The 23366-nt window shown below is 40.9% G+C and overlaps 1 protein-coding gene across 4 annotated transcripts; it reads right to left on the reverse strand.

Moving 5' to 3' along the window:
* Window positions 1–1483: 1483 nt before the first annotated feature.
* On the reverse strand, window positions 1484–21906 carry cpne1 (copine I). 4 transcript variants are annotated; one of them, XM_061069072.1, is made up of 16 exons: window positions 21798–21906; window positions 6432–6563; window positions 6162–6341; window positions 5003–5077; window positions 4816–4887; window positions 4606–4689; window positions 4425–4514; window positions 4222–4320; window positions 4055–4141; window positions 3902–3961; window positions 3540–3673; window positions 3038–3092; window positions 2753–2807; window positions 2349–2482; window positions 2029–2265; window positions 1484–1618 (listed from the first exon to the last, which is right to left on the reverse strand). In XM_061069072.1, the coding sequence occupies exons 2-16, from the start codon at window positions 6561–6563 to the stop codon at window positions 1502–1504; spliced, it is 1611 nt and encodes a 536-aa protein (XP_060925055.1). In that variant the 5' UTR covers window positions 21798–21906; the 3' UTR covers window positions 1484–1501. The 4 variants fall into 4 exon arrangements, with proteins under 4 accessions (XP_060925055.1, XP_060925056.1, XP_060925053.1 ...); XM_061069073.1 differs by lacking the exon at window positions 21798–21906 and adding an exon at window positions 9081–9321; XM_061069070.1 differs by lacking the exons at window positions 1484–1618; window positions 2029–2265; window positions 2349–2482; ... (10 more) ...; window positions 6162–6341; window positions 6432–6563 and adding exons at window positions 12866–16902; window positions 17797–17865.
* Between the last annotated feature and the right edge of the window lie 1460 nt (window positions 21907–23366).

A 23366-nucleotide genomic window follows, 5' to 3' on the forward strand; every position in this document is an offset into this window, starting at 1 on the left:
AATAGACACATTTTTCTATACCAAAGTTGTTTTATTGTTGCATTCCCACAGTCAGCGGCCATACAGACATTATATCACTTTTCATGCTGGTTTATTATACTGGTTGGTTAATAGCAGTGAGTTGTAAGCAATGGAGCTAGTCAGAGGTCGTTAGTTCTGTAATTCTGCCCGGTAACTCGGGAAACATTGTTAAAATGAAAACTGCACATTGTTGGGCCGAATGTGAAACTTCGTTTTAACAAATAAAAAACAGAAATTATCTTTGACAAGGTAAAAACAAGGTCTTGGCGACTATAAAGAAATAACAAAGTTCATCATGGAGGAGAGAAACTTCCACCTATGAAATCTGCTGCTATTTGGCATCAAAACAACATGTGGTCAACAAAGTGGTCCTCTTGGATTATCCAAATCCTTCTGGTGCGTCGTCTCATTTATTTTTTGCTGTCAAATTTCGTTTTGGATTGTCAAAATGAACTAGCACTGTCTAAAACATTAATTCAAAGCCTTTTTGTTAGATTGTTAGAATTTTGCCATTTTAACATCCACAGCAATGAGGGTCTAAATTAATTTGTCACATACAACACATTTGTTACAAACCGTGATGTTCAAATCTAAAGTACAGTTTCTCTTTTGTGGTCAAACGAGGGTGACTCCTATTTTAGGAAACCCCAGGTTACTGGAAGATAGTAGAATAGATATCGAAGTAAAGATATGTTCAGGCTGAAGCAGCGGAGCAGCAAATAGACAGTTAAGTCTACGAGTCTCTAGTAAAGTCTATAATAAGGCTACGGTGGTAAAGCTATGTTAAAGTGAATATCATTCATAAAGATAGTTTCAAGCATTCAGTTCAACACCCAAAGTGCAAAGTATTGATACCTGATTAATAAGGCTAATCTGAGCCGCACACACTGTAAGTGCAGAGTGTCACCATGGCAACGAGTGGTTATTAAAACAATTATTGTATTAAATCAAGTTTTCTGTTAAGGTTTTGACACATTCAGCTCTCAGCAGATCAGTGTCTTTCTACTGTTACTATGGCAACACTAATTAAACCTGGTGACACGGTGAAACTTTGTGTGTGTGTGTGCGTGCGTGTGTATGTCTGTGTGTGTGTGCGGCTCCATGATATTTTTGACACGCAAGTGCACACGTGATCTGCATAGTTGGCGTGGAAGCAGCAGAAGGAATACAATCTATAATCTCTACTATTATCTAAGAGAATCTAATGATTATCAAACTGATATAAAAAAAGACAGGAAACTGGAGTGTTTTTCCCCCGGGCACCCTGATTGGCTAATAGCTGTATCCTGCCTTGTGATTGGCTAAGACTCCAGTGAAAACTTCAGGTTGATCCCTAAAGAGTGCTTGACTTTATGAGTTGGGGGCGGCAGAGTAGAGGGTTGGTGTCGGTCCGAGCCGGGAATGAAATCTGCTTCATGGGCGATGTGGGGATAACAGGCAGGTAAAGGTTGGGGGGGGGGGGGGGGGGTCGGGTTGGGGTTTAAGCTTTGTCTGCAGCTTTAGGTTTGAGTGGATCAAAGCCTCTCATCTTGAAATAAGACACGAGCTGGTTGGGGACCTCAGCGAGGACGGACTTAGCCAGAGCCTCCTTGGGAGCCTGAGGAGACGGAGAGAGACAGAGAGAGACAGAGAGAGACAGAGAGAGACACAGAGAGAGACAGAGAGAGAGACAGAGAGACAGAGATGAGACGTTAGTGTCTAGGTGGATTTTGTTGTGGTTTTCAATCACTTCTAACTCTTTTTTCATCTGATCTAAAGTTCAGCTTTACTCTTTAACTAGCTAGAGCTAATTCTGACATTTGAAGCTGTGACTCTCTCAGTCAGTTCTTCTCTCAGGAGATCAAATCCATTCAGCCAATTTACATACAACAGACGTTCAGGGTGAGAAGTGGGCATGAAAGAGGAAACATTCTCCATGTTCACATTCACTCAACCATCCATCTCTTTTCAATTAAGCCGATTCATTTTTGTGTTGCTTTGATCCTGTTAACACACACAGAGCCTTACATCTTTGAACTGTCTGTACGGGACGAACTGAACGATGTCCCTGGAGACTGCCTCCCCCACCGTGGACCTCAGAACACCGTCGTCTCCATCCAGGAGCTCCATGGCCTTGAAGTCCGCTGGCCCCACCCCCACGATGATGATTGACAGCGGCAGACGTGACGCCCGGACGATGGCGTCCCGGGTCTGGTCCAGGTCGGTGATCTCCCCGTCAGTGAGGATGAGGAGGACAAAGTATTGCTGCAGAGAGACAGGGACTTAAGTAAGAGGCTGAGTGTGTGTTTGTGGTTTATTTCATTGTGTGTTGTTATGCGTCTCCTCACAGAGGCGTTGTTGGCCTGAGCGCTGCTGGCGGCGATGGAGGCGACATGGGTGATGAGGGGAGAAAAGTTTGTGGGTCCAGACAATTTGAGCTGAGGTAAAACCTTCCTGTAGGCGTCAATGATCCCCTCGATACCTGAGACACAGAGGAAAAGCAGTGAGGACGAACAGATCTAGATTTGTTTGGGCGACTGAAATAATCCTGATAAATGTGAAAATAGAAAACAGGCAATTAGCAGTGCTTAACACGCCATCTGCTGGTCTAAACAACCAACTACACATGGCAGTCAAGACAGAAAGGCCTTTATTAAAGTGACTGTATCATAAGACAAAGACTCGTTTATAACTACAGAACAAGAACGATTATTTTAGCTTGAGTAAGATTTTGAGAGGCGGATGTGTGTACCTTGGCAGTACGGGTTAGTCGGGTTGAAGTTGAGCGCAAACTCGTGGTGGGCCGCCTAAAGGAAAGACAACACAACAATTCATTAGACATGACAATCAATATATGCTCTACACTGATTGGCTCTTCAGAAAAATGAGGTTATTCCAATTTTCATATTTTCTAAAAGCTAATTTCAAGCCAATGGCACAATTAAACAAATAAAACCATTTCAGAACAATGTCACACTTGAGAAACCAATGTAAGTCACAGAGCGCCACGTTGTGATTGGTTGGTTAGAGAACTGACCGCAAAGTCCGGAGGAAGTTTGGCTCCGAAACCAAATGCTGGGAAGAGTTTATCACTAAAAAAGGAAACACAAAATAACCACCGTTATTTACAGTCACAAAAATGAGAGCGATTTTTCTTCTGGTTCTGAAAGTTCACAGTTCAGAGTTTATAGTTGATGCGAGGGAATTAAACAATTTAGAATTACTGCGAAGAGAGTTTCAGATGTGGGAATTTAAGATGTGGAGTTTAAGGTTTAAGATGCAGGGTGGAGGGTTCAGGCTGTGAGGTGCAGAGTTAAGGTTTTGATTGAAGTGTGTAGGATTTAAGGTTTTGATTGTAGGAACTTTTACAGTCTAAAGTGTTGGATGTATGAATTCAGGTGTAGAGTGAAAGAATTCGGGTTTAAGAATTGAGATCTAGGTCACCGAGTTGAGGTTGTAAATAAAAAACAAGGATGTGGGTTAGAGGATTTAGTGTAGGGTCTGTGTAGTTGTTGTGTTATGTGTGATCATGTACTCACGTGTCGTAGTCCTGGACCACCTGACCCACAGACCACAGAGCCGACAGGTACTGGTTCAGCCCGTCTGGACTCAGGTAGTGGAGAGAGTTGGGCGAGCGAGGATCCCCATTAGAGCCGGTGAAGTCGACTCCCACCTAACAATCATTCTTTTATTATTAAACTAAATAGTTCACATATTAATCGATAAATTAATGTAGTAGAAAAATAACTTATAAACTGGTTAATAATACAACAGTTTACAAGGATTCCAAGACGACATCTCTTAATCTAAAGAAAACAACGTATTTTGAGTTATAGTGAGTGTGATCATGGATTAAAATACATCATCTGAAATGTGCGTTTGTTCACTGGTGCAGACATACGGTGAAATTGATCTGGCAGCCACCCATCACGTAGTCCAGGAAGGTGTACTGGGTTACCAGCTGTAAACACAAACACAGTTCAGCATCAGAATCTGAGCTTCATGGCTTCCAAAGCAGCAACCTGCAGGGAACTCTGGGTAATGCAGTCTCTACCTTGCAGTTCTTCACAGAGACGACTCCAGAGTTCTTATAGCTCTTCTTCTTCTTCTGTTTGTCCGGGTGGATGCAGTCAAATGCCACCTGGAAGCACATCACACAGTTTGATGACGTCTGATCAGCCGCCTGACGACTGAAGCCTTTCTTATGATCAGAGATCTCACCGGTGAACCGTGTGCAGCTTTCTGGAGCTCAGAGACTTTGGTGGTGAAAGAACCGATCAGATCGTGAGTTCCATCGCTGTCGTGATCGGAACAATCCACCTGCAGGAGGAGCAGATTTGTCGTTGAAGATTTTGATTGGTTGTTGTGATTGAAGGTGCATTCTGATTTGGATGGTGTGAATAGAGGAATCTGATTGGTGGAACCTTCAGTGGCCTCTCGAGGTCGCTGCAGCAGAACGTTTGCAGAGGAATGCAGAACTTCTTCCAGGTGGGATTTAGATTGTTCTTCACCACCTGAAAACAAACAAACACAAATCATCAATTTCACAATGGACTTCATCGCAATGACATCATCCTCTGTGTGTGTGTGTGTGTGTGTGTGTACCTCTGTTCTGTGGACCAGCTGCCACTTTCCATCATCTCCCTTTTTGAAAAACTCCAAGAATGGATCAGACTTCCCAAACGTGTCCTGAACAGACAAAAGAAAAAACACTAAACAAGTGAGCGGGGGGAGCAGCTGGTGTAACACAGTCCTGAAGATGAAGATGAAGGTTAATAGAGAAGGTGAAGATAATGAGGAAGAGGAGCAAATTACCTTCTTGTCCAGGTTTTTAGCCTCAAACTCCAACTGAATGGCTCTGTTGTCTTTTATTTCCTCTGCTGTGACCTAAACACACACAAACAATTACATGCTATTTACATTAATATATGAACTGTTGAGATCATCACAGTTTACAAAGGAAATTTTTTATTTATGCCAATAATAATTGATTGATAAACACCGTGATGGTTCCTTTCCCTGCAGGTTTGCCTTTCTTCAGCTGCAGAGGTCTGCTCAAACTCTTACTGGAAACGATCTGAAACACACACAGAGGAGACCTTTACAGCCGTATCCATGACAACAGACTCCCATCCTGCATCTTAACTGTGGTGACAGAGGTAAAAGGGCTTTGGATAAAAGCACGTTATTAACATAGCCCATGAAATACACTGACAGTTTCGTGATTACACTGTTAGTCCAGCAGAGGGGAGTGTGGACTTTTTAACACTTAGAGAACCTGATCAACAGAATCATCGCTGTGTTAGTAACTTATCTCCCAATTTTACAGGAAATGTCAAACCAGTGTATTGGAAAAATTAAGTAAGTATGGTTGAAAGCTATTTTGTAGTTGAAGAGTAACCTTATGCATCCCTGTCTAATGACTTTATGACCTGAGCTGTTTTATGGTCTGAACTGTTTATGACAAGAGAACAGCCAGAGCCTTTTTCCACTTGTTTACCCACCAGAGGAAGGAATGTATGTCTACTTATCACCTTAGGAAACACATGTGAATACGCTGTTAATGTTTAGATTCCTCTCCTTACCCCACCTATGGAACCAGTCTGGATTGGTTCAGAGAGACAGCCCTAAAGCCTCCTATTTAAGATCTGTGCATGTGACTGTTCTGGATCTTCACTCTGAGATCCTTGTGACTCCTTGTGTTGATCCTTTCTGCAGAAAGCCCCTTATCAAATACACGTAGATAACTTTGTTGTTTACAACCTCTTGTATTTCCAGTTTTCCATCACACCAGCTCATGTAGAATCTGCAGCGTCAGTGTTTCCTACACAAACTGCTCTATCATGACATCTTCACACAAGAAACAGCTCAACCAACGACAACAGGAGCTCACACTACACTAACCATGACTCAACATTACACATGTCATGTTACAGCTGCCAGTGTATTTAGCAGAGTTACATGTTGTATTTTTGATTGGCTGCATTGTAGACGTTGGTCATGTGCATTACATAAATTTGGTGAAATCTGTGGTCATCAATACAAAGCGATGGTCCTAGATGTAACAGACTCGATAAGGTAAGGTTTATCAACTTTATTCTTTTAGAACTCTGTTAATTTAGAGTAAAGAAGCTGTACACACATTCTGATCCGGTGCATACCTGTCCCAGTGTCAGCTCGACTCCACCCAGGTAGTCATCGTCGCTGAGGTCAGAGGAGGCGTTGTCGATGTCGTACACGCCCAACTTCAGATTCTGCACCGTCTCAAAGTTATAATCCAGCCTGAGACGCTGACTGAAGGACGGACTGGAGGTGTTGTTCAACTTCTCAGTTCGACCCAGCTGAAGCAGAGAGAGGAGGCTTTTATTAAATCTTATATTATACGTATTTATTTCAAAAATATTAAGAACCACGCGTGTGACTGAAGTTACCTCAGTCCATTTGTCTCCTCCTGTGCCCTGCAGCAGCACACACAGAGGGTCAGACTTCGACCCGACGTCTTTATCCAGCAGGTTGGAGCAGGAGATGCTCAGCTCCACCTTCGAGACACAGTCCTTCGCCATCTGAGAAGGAAGAGAGAAGTGTTTAGATCAGGATTGAGGAGAGAGACTTCGGTCGCACTACAGACGGAACAGTCGCTCGTACTGAAACATTCTGTGACGTAAAAGCAAACAGTTTCATTGGTTGAATAACCGATCAAAACACAGAAATGAAATATCCAGAGTAGATTCTGCGAACAGAGCCAAGGCCCAACAGTCCTTAAATCCAACCAAGCAACAGCAAAATACACACGCTTTCAAATATCAGTCCTCTAAACATGCCTGGTTTTTGCCATCAAGATCCATGAGTTATTACATGAGAAATCAGTGAAGATGTTGAAAAACAACTCAGCTTGCAATGTAAACAAGGTGAAAACACAACCTCTGTGGCAGAGGAGACTTTTTCAAATCTTATCAACAGGAAGAAACACAAAGTTTCAGGCAGATAAACATCAGCTACGTCCAAAATGACTCACACATAATAACTCAACAGTACGAGTTGTAAACCATATTTCCAGTTACTATAAAACTTCTGCTTGTACTTCCTGTTTTATCCCAACAAGAAACTACGCAAGTGCTTATGTTAACAAATGAGTATTTCATCAGTGCATTGCAGGAGATAGTTCATCAAGGACATACGGAAAAATCAAGTGTCAAAGATAAATACGCCCGAGATGTTTGCTGTTGGCCATAATATTTTGCTTTAAGTATTAAGTCACAGTTAGGACCTGGCTGAGCTGCATATTTCTTGACTGAATCCAATTAAAACCTTGTGAGGATTCTTTAAACTTCAACCTGCGTAATAACTATTTACAGCATCATTGTTACTTCTCTGACGCAACACAGCAATAAAACCATAAAGAAGTTGTACGAAGGTGGAGAATATCCATGTCCAGACAAAGGAGTTCTGCTGAGAGGCTCCTTTAACTATTAACATATCTATCCTGTTAATTTACATTATATTGTGTCACACACACTCTGCTCTCTGTCTGTTGAGATAAGTGTTGGACTAGATTTATCTTCTCCACGTGCAAAGGAAGATACAGATATTCAAAACACACACTAACAAACTGACAGGAACACAGCTGCTGTAAACCAGGACTGGTCTGTGTCTTCTAGGAAGTTGTGGTGAATAGAACTTGCATTAAGAAGACATGATGGAGTCACTGGTGTTTATGTTTCAATAAAAAACTAGAAAGGCTCTTAAAGATCACAAACCTCCACTAAGGCCCAAAAGTAACATTAATTCACTTTTCAATCTGCACCAAATTCAACACATGAAACCTAAAAAGACATTGTGTCTATCAAGATCCATTAATTATTCTCTGAGGAGTCAACAGAAATATATATTTGGATTTCCATTAAAATTCCTCTCTGACCCACACCACAAGATTTATGGCCATCTGTCTGGTAGTGTTTGCACAACCCTGCTCAACAACAGACACACAATTTAATTCAAAGCCTGCGATGGAGATGAGATATTTCTACAGACCTTAGAGAATAAGTTGCTTCAGACTTTTAATTTCCCAACATGTATTCAGTCGCTATGGTTACTAGTTACTAATGGCTTTCAGTCAGTGATTCATTCTTCCTTCTACAGATTCAGAGGCAGACTCATGATGTTGGTGGTTGAAATCCCATCAGCTCCTGTGTCCATGAGCAATAAACCAGTTTAAGTCGAAACAAGCTTTCAGAGGAACCATAAGAACCCCACATGTAAGAGTTCTCACCGGAAGTCACACTTCCTAATGAAAGTCTTGTTGCTGTCAGGTGGTGTATGAAGTCAGAAGCTGTCAAACCAGTCAGTCAGTTTAACACAAACACCACCTCTCTCTCTCTCGTTTGTACTTCTATCTTAGTGAGGACACTCGCCCCTTACCCTAACCATCCAGACTAAATGACTCAGCATTACCATTACCATAATAACCATAACCTGATTCTTACCCTAAAACAAAGTCTTAACCCTCAGACAGAACGTGGAAAAAGTGAGGACCGCTCAAAATGTCAGGAAGTACAGGAACACATTCTCTCACACACACATTCTCCCTCTTAAAAAAAAACCACACACATATTCTCTCTTAAAACCACACACACACACACTCTTAAAAACAGACACAAACTCTCTCTTAAAAACAGACACACACTCTCTCTTAAAAACACACATACAACCTCTTTCTCAAACAAACACGTACACACTCACTCAACCACACACTGTCTCTATCTCTCTCCCTCTTGCTCTCACACCCACACACTGTCTCTCTCTCTCCCTCTATCAAATACACACACACTCTCTCTTAAAACCACACACACACACTTAAAAACAGACACACACTCTCTCTTAAAAACACACATACAACCTCTTTCTCAAACAAACACAAACCCACTCACTCAACCACACACTGTCTCTATCTCTCTCCCTCTTGCTCAATCACACCCACACACGGTCTCTCCCTCTCCCTCTATCAAACACACACACACACACACACACAAACACACTCATTCATTCTCTCTCTCTATATATATATAAACTTTATGAATCACCTCTTCTGATTAGCGGTGTCTTATCTCTTCAACCAGCAGGAACGCGCAGCAGCAGAGGGGGGGGAAACAAGCACAGTCACGGACCGGGACCGGAAGCGACCCCTCTTCACTCAGTAAACACAGCGGAGGGGGGGAAACCGACTCCCGGATTCACCGTTCAACTACAGACACAGAACAGCAGCAGCGGAAACGTCTCGTTTCTCAGGAACCGACGAACAGAACGGACGTGAGTCGCTCCACAACAGCTGCAGCCCACAGGGAGCGGCTCTCATACGCTGATTGGTCAAGCGGTTTCAACAGAGCGTTCTGATTGGACCACACGACTGTCGCTCAGTGTTCAGAGCCACCGGATGACGTCTGTAGCACTTCCCGAACAGACTCTTTCAAATTAAAAGCAGCGTCACAATAAACCGACCCCAAACAAAGCAAAGCATTTTTTCTGGAATGTGAAGAATCATCTTGTAGCAGGTGGTTTATCAAAGTCGATTATCATTAATAAACAATTTATAAAACACAAGATAATCCTCTATTTATCCCACAAAAGGGGGGAATTGGCAATATTACAGCAGCAAGAGTCAAAATAGGCATCAAGTAAGTTATAGGTAAAAATGCAATACTTAGGTGTATGGGTAAAAGTACGGTATTTTTGGTATTTCTAATATCATAGGATTTTATTTTAATCTTAATGTATATGTCTCAAGTCTGAGCTGCAATTTAGCATCACAAAAGCCAGACTAGAAATTCTTATTTGTATTATGAGGTAGGTCGGCTGAAACAACATTTGCAAAAACAAAGGCCACTGGTGTATCTTACACTTAGACACCAGTAAGGCTGCAAATTATTTAATTACCTGCTGTATTAAGAATGCTGCCTACGAAGCAAATGGAGCTATAAAGCCTTAAAGGCCATAACTAAAAGTGGAGAGCACAAAACCAAGAGATGAGAGGAAGAGAAAGAACTCTCAAATCAATGGTCCTTCTGGTCTATCATATTGTTCCTGTAAATCACACTAAAAACATCTAAAAGGGCTGAGAGCAATTGTTCTTATTCAAGGTCTTCAGGTTTTATTAATTTCCAGCTCAATGACATGCCACAAGGAATAATATGATTTACAGTCTTGTGCAGAACTGGGTGTATTCAGACAAATTATTAATATCCACTGCAGCTTTAGAATGTACAGTAGTACCTATACGATAGATGAGTCCATACCAGAGACCAGCAGCAGTGTTTGGACATTTTAATTGGTGCATTAAAAAGCAAAACTACTTGCTTGGTGTTCAATTTAGACACTTTGCCAGCCTTGTATGTAAATCTTTCACATTCACTAAATAGAATATAGTATTTATCCATTTTACTTGATACGACTGATTTTAATATATTTCTTGGTAAAAGGAATTAGTTAATACCACATACTGCCACTTCAAAACTTTGGCCAAACAGCTGGATAAAAACTGACAATATCTGCTGAGGAAGACTGTGACATGGGGTTGAAATCTCCAGAAAAGGCAAGTGTGTGGACTTTTAGCCACTAATCTTGTCAAAACTGCTGTTCTCAAAGTTAAGAATGAATTTTCAGACGCTCTTCAAGACTGTTTAAATTGTGTAATTCTGTGATGTTGAAAAGCAGAAACTAAAGGCGAAGTCAGAAGTTCAATTGAAAACAGTTCAGGCAGAGGAGAAACAGAATAAACTGACCACAGCAAGTGCCAGAATCCTCACAAAGAACCATGAAGTTTAATTTGATTCATCCTTTGCAGCAGAGGAGTCAGAAAAAGCTGCTGCGGGCCAGCCAATAGAAAAACCAGTCAATTTTAATTGAATGTGAAATCCTGTAAAACACACACACACACACAAACACGGTGACAGACATTCCAAAGATCCAAAAACTATGCGACTGCATTTTGGGGGAATGATGCAGCCTTTGGTCTGAATAACATCATATAGCTTCAATGAAGAACCAGAGCAAGCTTATAAACCATAAAGGTAACATTATTACAGGTTAACATGTATGTACCATCTAGATGCTGCTAACCACAGGCTAACATCCATCCTGCTAACATTTATGTACACAACTGACCACCAACTACAGGCTAACGTCTGTATAACATCTACAAACCCTTTACAGGCCGCAAGCTAGAGGCTTACACCAATGTCCCAGCTACAGACCACTACCTATAGGATAACATTATACATGCACTATCTACAGACCACTGACGTCTATGAACCTCCTACAGGCTGCTAAATACAGACTAACCTCCTAGACCATCTGCCTCTACCTAGATGATTAAAGCTACAAGTACACTATCCTCTATGCTAAAAACTAATACGTACCATTTGCATGCCGCAATCTATCATCTAGTTTTGCAAACTAGGTGGAAAATGAATGCCTGCACCTGCAGACCACCATCATCTCCAGACTTCCAAACTAATATGTACTGTACCATCTACTCACAGGCTACCACCTACTGATCAAACCAACAGGCCATTATTTAAAATGTACACCTTACCATCAACCAATCATTTGTATAAAAGCTACATGCTGTCATCTAACTTATCACCACCCTCTGCATTTAACATTACAAGTAACAATCAACTTAGCACTACCACGTCTATAGGTGATGATTCAATTAACATTGAAAGTTTACTGTTACCATCGATCTACAAGGTATCATACAGCGACTCATCACTGTGAAGGTTTGAATCCCTTTAAGGTGGATCTAAGATTATTGATGAATGTCCACAGGCTACAAACACAACATTTACAGCTCTTCAATAGACTGCATCATTTCCCTCATCTTCTCAATGGACCATCTTTATGTCTGTCACTCACCTTTAAGTCCTGCTTTCTGTCTATTGATCAGGAGGAGGGGGGTCTCAGCTGGTTATGAACAGGTCGGTGTCAGTAATTCATCAATGACCTCTCTACAACTTCTTCAGACCTGCATCCAAGTCTGTCCGAATTTTTATTTACTTTAACACATTTCTTTTCTCCACCCACACACACAAGGTCCACAGCACAGACAGGCATTTATACCAACAATCATTTGCCCAGGCAGTGTTTTATTTCACTTTATTAAGACCTCATGCACACAACACACAATGTGCACAGCTAGTAGAGCATTGCGATCAGGGTAGCCATTTTAGAGGTAAACCACTTCCTGAGTAGAGGTTTCCTTTTCAGTCAGAACAACCTCTACTGATGCTTTCTGCTAGTGAAGTTCAGTACAGCTGCATTCGTGCAACCAACTATAAATGTTTCAGTGGCTTTATTTTCACACCACACAAGCTAAGAGCAGAGGAGGTGACAAAAAATATTTAGACCATTAGTCTTGAAAGCATTGAAGTTTTTCAGGCAATATATAATTATACATAACATTAAATCATGCCAAATGAATCCAATAAAAAGGTGGTAGCTTTGTCTTCATGATGGCCTCTCAGCAATTTGCTTCCCTGCTACTGTAGCAGTGCCCAGCAGTTAGCATCTATCAACCACTGTTTGTCAGAAACGAAAGGTAAATATTGGGCGAGCTGCAAGCAGAAGTGGTTTCAATTTCATGTTTTGCTAAATAAATAGCTACATTTTCAATATAAAAAAGGCAAAGATGCCTTTGACAAAGTTTAAAATTTAAGTACGTCATACTGCACTGAAAATGTCAGAATGAAAGTCATCCGTGTTCCATAGAAAGATGAGAGAAAATTGACCCAGAAACTCGATGAATGAGTTTCCATCATCCATCCATCAGCAGACAGGAAAGAGCAGGCAATTAGAGAGAGCTGATGGCAGGTGAGCATTAGTGCATCAGGAATGTCCTTTTATTAACCAAAGCAAAGACGACTCCACATCATGTATGGTTATATGATCATACACATTTGTTTACACTGACAATAGGAACAAAAAATGAGCTTCGATGTGGAAACATCCAAAACATTCTACATACAACAAACAGCTACCAAACTAAAAAAGCAAGACCTCATCTCAACGTTCTACAATCCAAAAAACCTACTGAGCATGTGCAAAGGAAAGGCTTGGGGGGTGGGGGTAGTCGCATTATCAAAACACAGCAACATCAGAAAAATAAGACAGAGGGAAAGGATTCAGCAGCCCCAGTGCATTATTTACAAAATTAAACAAGAGTAAGGAATCTGTCCATCCCACATCCACAGAGCACTGCAAAACAGAAATGTGTAGTCATGTTACCATAGCAACAGGATCATCCTCTTACAACAATGCAACAGGGCATGTCAACATTTCACCACAGCAACAGAGCATTAACATTAGATAACAGCAACATAGCTTTACGTTATGATTTTATCGTAGCAACAGGAAATGCGAAGACATTACCATAGCAACAGAGCACCAACATGTAATCTACAGCAGGTTTTACCATAGCAACACAGTATGTTAACTTGTCATTGCAACATGGCATTTGAAAATTAGACCACAGCAAAAAAGCATTTTCAGAGTTTATCATAGCAACAGAGCATTTTAAGATGTTACAATAGCAACAGAGCATGTAAATATTTTACCATAGCAACAGAGCATTGACATTATCATGGCATTTGTACTGTGACTGTGACCATCATTTTTTGTGGCAACAGAGCATGATATCATCTTACCATTGCAACAGCACAGCAGCACAGCATATTGAAACGCATAAAGCAAGAATTGCTCATTAAACAGTCATGTTACCATAGCAGTAAAACAGGTGTAGAGTATGTTCAATTCATCAACGTGTCACATTATTGGACAAAATGCTGCAAAGCTGTCATGGAAACAAAACAAGACAAGACCAAAATCACCAAAATCATCAGTTTGTGTTACGATAGTCAGTGGAGGAGCTGCAGGAAAGAAAAAAGTCTGGATATGAGTCTTCCTATTGGACAGACTGCAGGGGCTGGGGCCTACCTGCTATTATCTACAAACAAGAAGAGGGAGCGCTTTAGTAATAACTGACAGTGGGCAGACAGGGCAAGGTCTAAACTGAAAAACGTTTTAAATCTAATCTGGTATAATTGCTTTTACCTAGATTGTTGATCCAGGTAGGTGTAACATCTTGTATCTACAGTTAGTCTGTTTTGGGTAGGGCTTTACCCAAGGCTTATTTTGACTTTACGAGCGCCAATAGGTCGGTCATTGAGGTCCAAGACAGCAGCAGCAGCCTCCTCATGGCTCTGAAAGGCCACCATGGCCTCGCCAGTTGGTAGGCCTTTCTCACTGAACTGCAGGCAAACTGAGCCTTGCAACACCTGGTAGCCATAGAAGAAGTCCATGATCTCATCCACGGTTACAGTGAATGGCATGTTCTGAAGTTTTACAATTGTTGGGCCAGCAGCACCACGTTGACTATTGGGATTGTTGGATCCGCCGGGGGCTGGCTGGTTACGGAGACTGTCAGCTCCTTGAGAGAACACCTGCTGCCCACCTGTGGCCCCACCACCTGGACGTCCTTGGTTGTTGTTAGAACCTCCTCTATTCTGTCCTCCTCCACTTGATTTTCTGTTGGCACTTTCAAAGGGCACCAAGCCTCTAAGCCCATCTTGACTGAATGAAAGTCCTCCTCCAGTTCCAGTTCGAAAGCCTGGTGACTCCATGATTGATGCTCCAGGAAGACCGGCAACTAGTGGTGGAGCCAAACCCAGATTCACGTCTCCCAGCCCTGCTGCCAGGGGAGGCAGAGGAGGAGGGCCGGCCAGCCCATTCCCTGGGGCTGAGAATGGAGTCACAAATTGGGCATTATTAAGGTTCCCCATAGTATTTCTGAGAAAGTTAAACTCTTCCCCACTAATCCCAGCAAATGGGTTGATCTGGGGCTGCTGGGGACTGGGCTGGGTTTGCTGGTGGGGATTCTGATTTTGGCCTTGCGGATTTTGGTTGCGTTGGCCCCTCTTGTTCTGAGGGGGAGGATTTCTCTCAATTTCCTTCATTTGCTCAAAGGTCACTAGGTGGATAAAGGCATCACGGCCATTGAGTTTTTGACGATGCAGTCTTTCAGCTTTACGGGCGTCTTCCTCAGTTCGCAGCTGGAATATGGATTGCCCTAAACCATTGCCATGGGTATCTGACAGAACCTTCAGGGTGTCTTCATAAATCCCTACACCGTCAAGGAAGGCACGAACATCCTTCTTGGAGATGTTGTATGGAATGTTGGTGATGTGGGCGCAGTTCCTGGGAGCTTTCAGGCCATCCTGGTTCTTGCCATCACCCTGTGTTGCTTCACGTTTGCGGATGGAATCAATCTTTTCAAGCATTCCTTTCCGGCTGATTGGCTGGACCTGGATAAAGCGGGTGCCCATGTACTGCATGTGAGAACCCAGAGCAGTCTTGTGGTCCTGTTCTGCTTTGAACTCAAGGAAGCCTTCTCCTGTGGCTCGCCCATTGGGTCCATAGGCGATGTAGACACTGTCCTCCACAATAGACAAATTATTAAAGAACTCCTTAATCTGTTTCTTGTCTGCCTCATAGGGGAGGCCCTTCAGGTAGACACAGAATTCCTGTCGGTGGGGAGATCTTGACCTTCCTCGCTGATCCCTACCCCCAGACCCAGCATTTCCACGACGGTGCTGGTGGTCGTGAAATTCGTTGATGTGATCTGATTTGCTGCTATTGTGTGGAGCATGACCCATCATACCATCACCGAGGCTGGCCCACTGCCGCTCAGAGGAGGGAGTGATTTCAATGAACCTTTGACCCATCATGCCACCTCCCCGCTTCACTGCTTCAAAGCTGTCCTGAGGTGAGAAGAACTTGACCATAGCCCTGCCAGTTGGCCGACCTTGCCCATCCCTCACTAGACGAGCCCCATCCACACCCAGACCCCGGAAGAATTCTCTGACCTCCAGCTCTGAGCAGGAGAATGGGAGATTCTGCAGTAGGACAAACAACTCATCAGGATTAGCTATTCCTACCCCAGAGGCTACAGCCGCTGCAGCCTTCATGTGGGCCTGAAGGCCAAGAGAGGCCAGGGGGGAGAGAGGATTAAACAGCATTTGGTTGGGGGTTCCAAGAGAAAGACCTGGGCCTAATCCTGCTGGGGGAGGTAGGGAGGGGTTAAAGGGAGGCATGGAAGACATGTGGGAGAGGTGAGACATTGGAGGCATTGGAGGGCCTTGTGACATGGGGGAGACAGTAGGGACAGGGGGTAGCGAGGACACTGGAGGTGGAACTGGAAGGGAGGGCAGTGTAGGCATGGGGGGCATGGAAGGCATGCTGGGAAGTGGAGGGATGGGCGGGGGGCCTGCATTGAGTGATGCAAGAGCTGTGGTGATTGTAGGTGTGGAGCTGTAGCTGTTGGGGAAGCAGTGCACTATGTTAGCCAAGCTGGCAATTACTTTGTGGCTTGGTGGCTCCTGTATTGAGCTTGCAGCTGTCACTAAGGCAGAGGTGTTACTGAAACCCTGGTTTCCATGGCTGCCACTTCTCCCCCCTGCCCCTGACTGCACTGTGGGTATAGGGGCAGTGCTCCCTTGCCGATTGGCATTTCCTGCTGTAGGTGCAGCTGTTTCAACAGCACCTGCTCCAGCCTCAAACCTGCGGCGACTGAGTTCAATCATATTCTGCATTTCTGTCTTACTGCTCAGCAGCAGCGACACTTTGGAGGCTTTAATGGACCCGCCTGTACGCATCATCCCCAGCCGAGCATCCTCATCAGTGGCAAAAACGATGAAGGCCTCGCCATGCTCACCCCCTACGATGTGCACTCCCCCGTCAGGGATGGTGAGGCCAGAGAAGAAGTGTCTGATGTCCATGGTCCCAGCCATTATGGGCAGACCCTGCAGTCTGATGACTACCGCCATACTGACTGCTAAACCACAGCCCTACAACCTGGGGAGAAAGCAACATTACTGTCAGATGAAGAGCAGAACGAGGGAGACCAGTGGTTTCCAGATGTTTTCTTGGGAAGCTAGCATGAGACTCAAATTGAGAGCTAATAATAGCTTAGCCAACATTGCTTACATTTGAGTTTCTAAAGAAGAACCACAGATCAATCTTTGAGCAACTATTTTTAGATCCTGACATTTGGAAACCAGTGGTTTTTGGACAGAGTTTGTGGCAAAAATTTTAGCAAAATAGGCAGAAAAACAGCAAAACAACCCTAAATTGAAACAGTCTCCAGTCACCTATAGCTTTTCATACAATTGATTAACCTTTTCTGACTCTTTGAAAATCATTAGATCAAGCTAAGACCTCAACAGAAGCTATGTTAAGCATTAAAATAGCATAACTGTCCGCAATTTTTTATTTTGTAAAATAAATACATGAGAGAATAAATAGCACTGATTTTAACAGTTAAATAGTTAGATATAAAGGGAATAAAACACCTCAGATAACCACACTGAGGCTGCTCTCATACATGGTTCATTTTCTTCAACTGTCTGATGTTATGCATTGCAAATTATGAGCAACTAAAACAAGGTAATGGGTTTCATCGTTGAGCCGGAAAAATGTTTTCAAGCTAGCTAACGACGCAAATTTCCCTTTTCTGAAAATTTTGGATTTAAATATATCATTCAATCTACTTTTTTTGAAGATTACAGTGACCTTCAATCTCAAGAGTTGCTCTCTATATTAGCCCAAATTTTGAATTTGTGTAGATATTTTAATAACCTTTACTGTTTCTATCATGCAGTACAAAGATTTTGCTTGTATGTTTGGCTGTGTCCTAAATATTTCGTGCAACAGTAGACCTTCAAGAATCTCATGCAACTTGTAACTCACCAATGCAACTAAGCTGTGTGAATAGTTTCACTGTATACCAGACTGATGATTTCTGTAGGACACTGAAACCTGGTGAAAAAGTTAGAGAACAAACATTCCTGTTCAAGACATCTTGAATGGATTTAACGTTTTACAGAACAGAACGACAGTAAACTTTTACATTGATTCCCAGTGTTGCTTAGCGTTTTGGCCTGGGCTTCATCAGTGTGAATAATTGTCTTTCATTAAAACTCAAAAGGTTGAATATCTAAGTGCTGTGTGATGTAAACTGCCTAATCCAAGAACTCGAACAACTACAGAAGACTTTCAAAACAGCAGGAAAACCACATCTCAGAATCAGACTCCTGCAGCTTTCCAAGCTGACTGCAGGCACACCTGACACTAGACTCGACTTGACCACAAATAAGCAAAGTAAAAATAGGACAAGATATGCAGCGCTATTATGCTTCCAATGATCTGAACAACCAGCCAGCAACCACATGGCAAACAGCCAGCAGCCTCCTGCAAACACCAAACAAGAACCAGGCAACCTATGCCTATCTGAAAGCCAGCAACACCACACAATTGAGCAGCACTGATCCAGCTGCTTCTTGAATCCGGAAGCAGCACCAAATCAGCCCAAAGCATTTCAGCAACTGGTTGTAGCACACCACTACACGAGCAAAGTGTCAAACCACAGTATCTGCAATGCGTTGTCAACAAACATTAGCAACATGTCAACAGGAGCAACAGCAGGAACTTGTCAACAAGAGAAGGAGAAGCAACATCATCCAACATTTTAACAAAAGCAATGTCAGGTACATGTAAACCAATGCAACATTAGCATAATGTCAACCAGAGCAAAGTTAGCATAATATCAACCACAGCAACATGAGCAGTAATAAATCAGAGCAACATTAGCATTATGTAAACCAGAGCAACATCAGCAACTAATGCCCGGCACCAAAGATAGTGGCAGATCAGAAGAGAGAAAGCAAACAGAAGAGAGGTGCAACACTGATAAATAAAAAACACACGCCTCATCACTGGTGGTCACAATGTCTCTCAGACAACATCCTCAGGTTTTTAGGTTTAAACTGTGATCCTTGACTGCCACTCTATAGATGATAGTACTGGATGAATATCAAACAATATTGACATTTCAGTCAATCTTCAACTCATGAAATTTGTTAATTGAAACAAAACAAAACTTGTTATTTCAGGCAGCTACCTGGAGGTCACAACTTTCAGCCATAGACTGTATAAAGATGGTCAACATGACAGATCCCCAAAAGAATGGCCAAAGCAACTGCCACCAGGGGTATGGCTGCGGTATAGGTAAATAAAACCTTGCCTCCTGCATGTTAGTCGGTGGAACATAGACCAAACTATAAAAAAGGTAGTGTGTTTAGGTACTTCTTATCCCACTGAAGTATGTCCAAGTGCAGATTTTTTTTCTTCTGGTTAGTCCAGTTTTTATTAGAGATGTGTTTTCCATCTTTACCTACAGTCTATGCTTTCAACACAAAGAAAGACAAGATCAACATTGTCATCATCGTCAGGTCAACCACAACACAGACAAATCCCCCAAAGCAGAGATATGATTGGCAATTCATCCAATGCTCCTTCAAAAATTTTCAAGGAACATCAACTCCTTTCTTCTGAATGTCAGCCTGCATCAAGTCTGGGTGAAGCATCAACAGCAGCAAGAGGTTAAAACTCAAAAGAGGAAACGGCAACAGCAAATGTCAGAGAAAGCCAGAGTATCCAAAGTGAGGGACAAGGGTTTCACTGAAGCTGCAGCTTGCATTCACATGAACAAAGAATCACAAAGGAGACTGAGAGAAACCTCCTTAACAGCCAGAAAACCAGAGAGAAATCCAGTGCAGAAAAAAATCCAGATATATAAAGCAAAAAAACACCTTGATTTCCCAAATGTTGTCGTCAACCTCAAAAACACAGCAAAACGTGTAACAGAAGGAAAAAGTGGGACGCCATCAACGGCCTGCAACTCAAACACAAAGAGAAAACTGCTTTTAGAACAAGGATGAGCCAAACTAACAGAACATAAGGTAAACAAGCTGGAGTGATGAGGCCTGGAGCACACAGCCCGACACATGTCAGAGATCCACTGACCTGCACTGAGGACCAAAAGAGAACAAAAACAACAGACACACAACAGTTTCAACTCAATATACAAGGAATCATTCACTGACTCAAATTCAGCCCCTTTCAGAATTGCAATTTTCTTAAAAACCTCCAGATACTTTTATGCAAACGTCACAACAATTAGATGAGGTCGGACCTGCAAAAATAAATAAAAAGACATCAGGAGAATTAAGAAAAAGTCTGAACAGAGAGAATGTTTTGAAGAGTTTATAAATTCTTTAAGTGAAAAAGTCTTTTAAAATGACTTGCCCCAAGGCTTAAACATAATATAGAAAATCAAATCATCAGTTTCAGCTTTCATTCCTGTTTACTCCTTCTAGTTAGAATGCATACACAATATAAGCAAAATAAGTATTTTAATAAATAGCCAAGCCATAAGCCAGACTGAAAGTGTATTGTATATTCTGTCTAATAAATTAATTATCTTATATTAAAATGTATTTACAGATCTACAAAGTTGATCACAACTATAGAATGGTGACAGTGTTTCAAAAATGTTGTTTTAATTTATATTCTTAGTCAATTACCAGGTGACATACGGAACTGTACCAAGGTTTTAGACACTTTAAATGTTTAGGTGCTGTGTGTATTCTGCAGAGCAACCCCTAACCCAATCAAATAGCAAGTTCATAAGAATAATCTTCAAAGACAAGTCCTGCAGCAGATGTTCTGACTCCATGGAGCCCTGATCTTCATGGAGTCAGTCTGGGATTTAATGAAGAGACCAAAGATAATGAGAAAAACTAAATGCACCAAAGAACAGTGAAACAACATACCTGCGTGGTCACAGCTAACATACATTTTTTTCTTTTAACTACTCTGAATATAAAATGAATTATTAAATAAAAAATGTTCAAGGTATTTTTTTTTTTAGGGCATTCCAGTTCTTTTTATGGAGCCTAAAACCTTTACGCAGCACAATGGAGCTATCTGCAACAAGCTAATATCTGAGCTTAAACGGTTATTATTATTATATCAATTATTTCATTACATAATAAAGAACTTGATAAATTGTAGGCTTGATACGTTAACTAAGAGACCAAAACAAAATTAAAACACAAAGATCAGTTAAGTTAGTCCAAAGAAGGTGGCAGCAGTTTTCACAATATATAATTTAAAAAAAATCACTGATAATGATTTTACAGTGAAACAGAAAACTTGAATGAATTGTTCATTCTTTTTCGAGGTAACTTAGATTATTGTTTTTGCAGACTTCAGGTCAACATCGCCTGCAACCACCAAGCTAGACCATCTCCATGACAACTGTCACTCACATTTGTGACAGTCCATATGCTCAACTGATGACGTTGAACGCGGTGGGGGTGTGGGGTGTGATGTCAGGACCCGGGGGCGTGGTCTGTAGACTCCTGGTGTGCTGCTAAAATACTACACAAACCCTAACTCCTTTGAACCGAGATCAAAGCCAAACACCTCCTGCCCATTTCCGGTGACGTAAGATCGAGAAAAACTGACCTGCGTTGAAATAAATAAAAATCATATGAAACCTCTGACTAGCTAACCGGAGCTAGCATCTTTTTTTTTTAAACACCACGTTAAACAGAGCCTGCCCGATTCTTCTCCCCAAGCAGGCATTCTACTTAACACACGTCAGGCTGTGGGAGCCTAGCACTCGTAGCTAGCTAGCTGCACGACGCCTGTTTAGCACATCTTAGCGGGGCTAGCTCCCTGTTAGCCACCTAGCTCCCTGTTAGCCACCTAGCTAGCTAGCTGCTGCGGAGCCTCGCTTTGTGTGTGCGTGTGGGAGCGGAGCAGCGGGGAGGGTGCTCGCTGCTGACGGCTCCTATAGCGCTCAGCTCCCGGTGCGAGTGCGTGACTGAGCACCGGATTCTTACCGAGAGTTTTGTGCACAAACACCCTGAGGTTGAGCTCGTGAACCGGGGGAACCGGAGGCCTCAGTCTCCGCTGCTGATGCTGCTGATGGTCGGTCTGCAGCCTGCGACCGATGCTAATGGCGGAGCTAACACCGCGAGAACTACCGTGGTGACGCGAGAGCGTGACGTCAGAGGCACAGGGGCTGGTATGGTGGGCCAGAAGATCAAATAAGATGATCCTTATAATAAGATAAAATAAGATTAGATAAAATAAGATAATCCATCAAATAAGATAATCCTTAAAATAAGATAAAATAATATTAGATAAAGTAAGATCATCCTTAAAATAAGATCATATAAAATTATCCTTAAAATAAGATAAAATAAGATTAGATAAAATAATAAAAAAAATAAGATTAGATGAATAATACAAAATAAGATAAGATAAAATAAGATAATCCATCAAATAAAATAATCCTTAAAGTAAGATCAAATAGGATTAGATAAAGTAAGATCATCCTTTGAATAAGATCATATAAAATAATCCTTAAAATAAGATAAAATAATATAAGATGAATAATACAAAATAAGATTAGATAAAATAAGATAATCCATCAAATAAGATGATCCTTAAAATAAGATAAAATAAGATTAGATAAAGTAAGATCATCCTTAGAATAAGATCATATAAAATAATCCTCAAAATAAGATTAGATAAAATAAGATTAGATAAAATAATAAAAAAAATAAGATTAGATAAAATAATAAAAAAAATAAGATAAGATGAATAATACAAAATTAGATTAGATAAAGTAAGATCATCCTTAAAATAAGATCATATAAAATAATCCTTAAAATAAGATAAAATAAGATAAGATGAATAATACAAAATAAGATTAGATAAAATAAGATAATCCATCTAATAAGATAATCCTTAACATAAGACAAAATAAGATTAGATAAAATAAGATAATCCTTAAAATGAGATCAAAAAGGTTAGATAAAATAAGATAATACTTAAAATAAGATAAAATAAGATTGGATAAAATAAGATAATCCTTAAATTGAGATAAAAAAAGATAATCCTTTAAATGAGATAAAATAAGATTAGATAAAATAAAATAATCCTTAATATAAAATTAGATAAAGTACAAAAAAATAAGATTAGATAAAATAAGATCATCCTTTAAATAAGATAAAATAATCCTTAAAATAAGAGAAAATAAGATTAGATAAATAATAAAATAAGATTAGATAAAGTAAGATCATCCTTAAAATAAGATCATATAAAATAATCCTTAAAATAAGATAAGATGAATAATACAAAATAAGATTAGATAAAATAAGATAATCCATCAAATAAGATAATCCTTAAAATAAGATAAAATAAGATTAGATAAAATAAGATAATCCTTAAAATGAGATCAAAAAGGTTAGATAAAATAAGATAATACTTAAAATAAGATAAAATAAGATTGGATAAAATAAGATAATCCTTAAATTGAGATAAAATAAGATTAGATAAAAAAGATAATCCTTTAAATGAGATAAAATAAGATTAGATAAAATAATATAATCCTTAATATAAAA

This window comes from Limanda limanda, chromosome 4 (assembly GCF_963576545.1).
Source record: "Limanda limanda chromosome 4, fLimLim1.1, whole genome shotgun sequence".
Lineage (NCBI taxonomy): Eukaryota > Metazoa > Chordata > Actinopteri > Pleuronectiformes > Pleuronectidae > Limanda > Limanda limanda.